The 5,498-nt window shown below is 54.8% G+C and overlaps 1 protein-coding gene across 1 annotated transcript in view; it reads left to right on the top strand.

Annotated features, from left to right (window-relative positions):
- Positions 1-402: 402 nt before the first annotated feature.
- Wt1 (WT1 transcription factor) overlaps positions 403-5,498 on the top strand; it is a 48,921-nt gene continuing 43,825 nt past the window's right edge. The window contains exon 1 of the mRNA XM_029555265.1: positions 403-943. Within this exon, the coding sequence (XP_029411125.1) occupies positions 496-943 (448 nt within the window). The 5' untranslated portion in view covers positions 403-495. The remainder of the gene's footprint in view (positions 944-5,498) is intronic.

The raw sequence follows: 5,498 nt of genomic DNA, 5'->3' as shown, positions 1-5,498 counted from the left end.
CAGGCTTGGCTGGGGCTGTTGTGTGAATGGAGTCGCCGAGCATCCTGGCTCCTCCTCCTCCTTCCCCACCGCCGGCCCCTCTTATTTGAGCTTTGGGAAGCTGGGGGCAGCCGGGCAGCTGGGGTAAGGAGTTCAAGGCAGCGCCCACGCCCGGGGGCTCTCCGCCACCCGACCGCCTGTCTGCTCCTCCTTTCCCGCCCCCCTCCCACCCACTCATTCACCCACCCACCCAAAGCCGGGACCGCAGCCCAGGCACACGGGCCCCGCCGCCTGCTCGCCGCGATCCTGGACTTCCTCCTGCCACAGGAGTCGGCTTCCACGTGTGCCCGGGAGCCGGCGTCTCAGCTCACACTCCGCCCGGAGCCCGAGTGCCTTCCGCAGCCGCGGGACCGAGGCCCCAGCAGCATCTGGGCCAAGTTAGGGGCGGCCGAGTTCAGCGCGCAGCATCCGCAGGGTCGCAGGAGCGGAGGGGCGTCCGGGTTGGAACAACAGCTCATGGGTTCCGACGTGCGGGACCTGAACGCGCTGTTGCCCGCCGTGTCCTCGCTGGGTGGCGGCGGTGGCTGTGCGCTCCCAGTGAGCGGAGCCGCGCAGTGGGCGCCGGTGCTGGACTTCGCGCCTCCGGGCGCTTCTGCTTACGGTTCGCTGGGCGCCCCCGCGCCTCCGCCCGCTCCGCCGCCGCCGCCGCCTCCTCCGCCGCCGCCCCACTCTTTCATCAAACAGGAGCCGAGCTGGGGCGGCGCGGAGCCGCACGAAGAGCAGTGCCTGAGCGCATTCACCGTCCATTTCTCCGGCCAGTTCACCGGGACAGCTGGGGCCTGTCGCTACGGACCTTTCGGTCCTCCCCCTCCCAGCCAGGCGTCCTCCGGCCAGGCCAGGATGTTTCCCAATGCCCCCTACCTGCCCAGCTGCCTGGAGAGCCAGCCCGCTATCCGCAACCAAGGTAAGGAGGCAGTGCAGTGCGCTCCACACCCGCGACAGCGGTTCTGGGCGCCACGCGCCTTTTCCCTTGCCCGGGTCCCATCCTTATTCTAGAGCTTATTCAGCTCTCTCCCAAGGACCATGAAAGAAGTGGGCACCAGGGCAGGGGAGAGTGGGCTCAGAGACTAGTTCGCCCTTCCTCCACTGCGGAGCAAGATCCCAGAGTTGGGACAGTTCGCTTGAGCCGGGAGGGCACTGTGAGCCCCCCGGGTGTCCGAGAAATTCCAGAACTGAGAGGAAAAGGGGATTGGTGTAGTGTGTGACTCTATCTTGGGAAAAGACACCACCAAATTGTCACCAGGCTTTTAGACATCTAGACTGTGGACTTCGAGTGGGGCCATAGTGGAAAGGACCCCCCCTGTGCTATATCCGACGCCCTCAAACAACCCCTAGCAACTCCAATCTAGCATGTGGTGCTGACTCACTTTAGGCCCACATTAAGAACCCACAGAGCTACAAAGAGGAGATAACACGCCGGTAGAAAGATGATTTTGGGGAATCTTGTCTGAGTTCATGCACGACTTGTGGGTAGGGTAGCACAGTGGAATCTCTTCCGACTTTGCAAAGTCGGAGGCCACGCAAGACGCGGGGATGGAAGAGAGTCCTACTTGTCCAACCTACGTGGGCCCAAGTCCGTGCAGTGAGGCCGTAAATGTTGGCCTTTTTCTTTTAGCGCTCCTCGAATGCTTCCTTGTCCTGTAAACTCCAGGTTAGGCTGGGGAAAGACTCTTAAGACTCCGGAGGTTAGAACAAGGACGGGATTATTCGCCGTCTTAAGTCAGTGCAGAAGGGATATTTTTATCTCGCGCAAAACTCCCCCACACCTCTCGTTCGTTGGGGGTTATGATGCTGAGCCTCTTGTTTTGCTTCTTCGTTTATTCTCATTTGATTTCTTTGAAGCTGAGAATCCAGTTTAGGTCAATTCGCTATTTTAGGAAATACTTCGCTAACACAAAGGCGGATGCTTTCTTTGCAGCGAAAATTTGTGCGGTCCTAGGTCTTGGGTGTTTCCGAAATGCGTGGGATGGAAAGAACAGGGTGTTCTGTTTGCGGGAGGTGCCAGAACTCACACGGGAAGGAAAGACTTCTCCGTCTTCTGAGCTGGGGGTCCTTAAGGAGGTTCCTACCTTAGACCAGCAGAGACACCTCGCTGACCCCAAGCCCTAAAGAAAGTGAAACCTGAAACTTTTACCTTTTACCTCAGATCTAGGCTCTGGACCCTGAGGAGCAACCTGGAGTAGACTCAGGAGCTCCCTTTAGTCTAGATCTTTCATAAGTGAAATTAGTGTTTTGTACCCAAGGGATGTTAGGAGAGCTTAGTCCCATGGCAGAGGCTTGAGTTCTCCTAGCATGCCAGCCCTCAGACTTTTGAGGTAGGTAGGTGTTAAACCTTTGCAAACCTCCAGTTCTCAGTTCGTTCAATTCTAAGAGGAGACTTGAGGATGGGCAGGCTCAACCCGGAACTTGGGTCAGGCCAAAAGTTACAAGTCAAAGGCTAGAAAGCTCAACAATCCCATGACTTGAGGCCTCTAAATACACAACGGGCAGCAGCCCACCTTAAACAGCATTGATGGTCAGGTGTGTGGCCTGAGTGAGCCAGTGTGTTATTTGTAGAGGCCTGAGAAGCTAACTGACTCAACCTTCTGGGGAACCAAATACTACTAAGCCCTTGCTTTGATTTTCATCCATTTAGGTTTGTGGGGACTTTTGCAACCTGGATTCTAGTTGCTTTGTTTGGGGACTGGATGTCTATCCTTTTGGACCTCAGGTCTAGTTTCCTGATCCCATAAGCCTGTCTGGAGGGTTGATACCATAAGCCTGTCTGGAGGGTTGATGGAACTGTGTATGTCTCAAAAGAAACTCCAGATTCCTCTAAGGTAGACAGGTTCCCCTGCTACAGAGATAAAGGGTTTGGGAGCCAAGAACCAGGACAAGCAGGTGAATGCTTCCTACCACTGCCTGTACCCTAATACCACTCCCCAGGAAAAGCCCCAAGGGGAGGGAGACGTCTTCAGACTGGGGTTATACTTAACTCTGGAAGCTGGTTCCTGTCTTGAAACTTTTTCTTTTCTCCTAATTAAGAGGGCTGCACAGGTACAGCCTGTGGACTGGGGCTCACTTGACTGCTGGGAGCTACGGTGAGAAGAGAAGCTGCCCATCCCAGCTCTTCCCACTACCCCAGATAAGAGACAAGGGCAGTCCTTGAGATCTGAGAACCTTTGATTTTTATTCCTTTGATTTGGCGGGTTCCTGTGGATCCTTATGGAATGGGGGATTTGGCTTGAGGCTTTAACTAGGAGGTGTCAGCTGTCCTTGGAAAGTGCAAGAATGGCTATCAGCATGCTGGCCCCAGGAGGGAGAGGAATTGAGGTATGCAAGGAAGCTTGGTGGCTTAAATATGGTGCTCACTCACCTCTTCAGTTTCTTATTAAAGATGTTCAGGTTTTTTTTTTTTCTATTTCTTAAATATAATTGGCATTTCATTCTAAACATTAATTCAGAAAACATTAAGCCCTTGCTTTGTGCAGGCAAACTGGAGAGACTGGGTATTAAGACAGCTAATGGCTGTAGGAACCTTCGCCAGAATCTCACAGCACCTCTTATTACTTGATGGGGAAATTCAGGCACTAAGACATTAGATCTTCAAGAGGCCTCTTGGGTTGTGGCAGATCAGAGACTTGAACACACATTATTCTCCTCTTCTTTCCCAGAAAGCCTAGTTCCACCTTGAATTTTCTCTGTCCGCTTGATGGGCGCTGAACAACGGGTGCCTGCGGGCTTGGTTTGTCAGGACACAGCAGTGGGGGAAGGATTTTCACAACTTGGACCTAAGTGCAAGACTTAGGGTGGTGATGGGAGGTGTTGCTTGCCAGTCAGCTTCTGATTCCTCAGCCCTGCCAGTGCTCAGACTAGCTGGAGCCTATGCCTGGAGATCACAAAGTAATCCTTGGTCACAGGAGGAGACCAACTTTGCTTGGGGGTTGAGGTGGGGTGGGGCACATGTGTGCAAGGCATAGTAGAGAGTATTTGGTTGAACGGGAGAGAGGGTTCCACCCAACCTTCCTCAGCTGTGTTTTCAGTCTTTGGAACATCTTCCAGGCTGAGCCTACTGTGGGTCCTACCCTACCTTCAGCTCGCCCTGGGCCAGGTTGGGCCAGACTATTCTGGGCCACTGGGCAGCAGAGGCAGGGAGGGGAGTTCCGAGCATTACTTTCCTCTGGACTACATCAAGGTTGCGCTCCCCTCCTTGGTCTGGCCCAAGCATGGGAAAGGCACTACCTTGGCTGCAAGAGCCTCTCCCTCTAAGGCCAATACAAGGATCCTTTGAAGAACCTGCTCCTTCTTGAGGGGCAGCAGTTCCTCCCCCGGTCCCCACCCCACCCTCTTCCCGCTAGGCTGTCTCAGGCCTGGGTACAGCGGGCTCTTAATCAGTCAGGGTTCTGATAAGCTTCTAATTAAAAGAAGCCTCCCTGCGATCGCCAGGCGCTTTCACCGCTGCCCCTCCTTAAAAGCCTTATGAGAGGGGGCTCCTTGTCTGCCAGGTCTGCGGTCCCATCTAGGTAGCCGGTCAAGGAGCCTCTCCCGACTCCCGCATCCTTGGGCGGGAGCTCCCGGTCGCGGTGCAGATGCGGCTGGCGTGGGAGCTGCAGCCCAGGACCCGTAGTCTTCGCCCGGTACCAGCGATTGAGCAGCGGGTCTCTCAGCCTGCGCATGGCCTGGGGTCATTGCCTGCTCAGCCCTGGAATGGAGAAGGGTTCGTTTAGAGAAAATTTCTTTGTCGCTTTTATTCTCCTCCCCCATTCTTTATAATCGTCCTTTCACAAGTTCGGCCTTTCTGCTGGGCAAACTCAGGTGAGTGTCTAGAGCCAGATTTCGTTTGTAAATTAATTTGTAGGCCTCAAGCAGGGGCAGGCCTTCACGACCCAAACAAGTCTCTGGAAGCCCAAGCGTTCTCATGGACCCATGTCTAAGAGCTATAGGGGTTGGGGGTTATCTTTCCTATGTCACAGGAGAGAAATGGGGCCCTCTGGGGTCACGCAGGTTTTAAAAAGCTGATGGCTTGCTCAGCTCCCAGTCACTGTTATGAGAGCCCCTCAAGCCTGCTGGTACCACACCTGCTAACTCAGCTGGTACTCCCCTCCCTCCCTCTCCCTTAGAAGCACCACTATCTGGACCCTACCTTTGTTGCCCAGAGTGACCCCATAGAAGCTGAGTTTTTGTTTGGGGAAATGGGTGACTCAATGTGTTTTGAAGATAGAGGTAGCCAGCCTTCTGTCACTGTACTGAATGACCAGTCTCCCTGGGTGTGGACCCTTGTTTCAGAACCATGATCACACTAGAGCAAGAGCTGGGCCTTTGGTGCAAATCTGTCCCTAGAATTGTGTGGGTTTTGGAGACTCCTTGAAGTGGGAAGGAATGGAGGCTACCCCCCCCCCCCCGGGGGGGCTCTGCCAGGAAGGACCCACCCTCCCTGAGAGCCCCACCCTTCCTTTCCTCTGGGGCGGCTGGACGAGCCG

This window comes from Nannospalax galili, unplaced genomic scaffold (genome assembly GCF_000622305.1).
Source record: "Nannospalax galili isolate Female #2095 unplaced genomic scaffold, S.galili_v1.0 scaffold11, whole genome shotgun sequence".
NCBI lineage: Eukaryota > Metazoa > Chordata > Mammalia > Rodentia > Spalacidae > Nannospalax > Nannospalax galili.
Note: the sequence above shows the minus strand (reverse complement) of the source record. Positions and strands in the feature narration are given on the sequence as shown.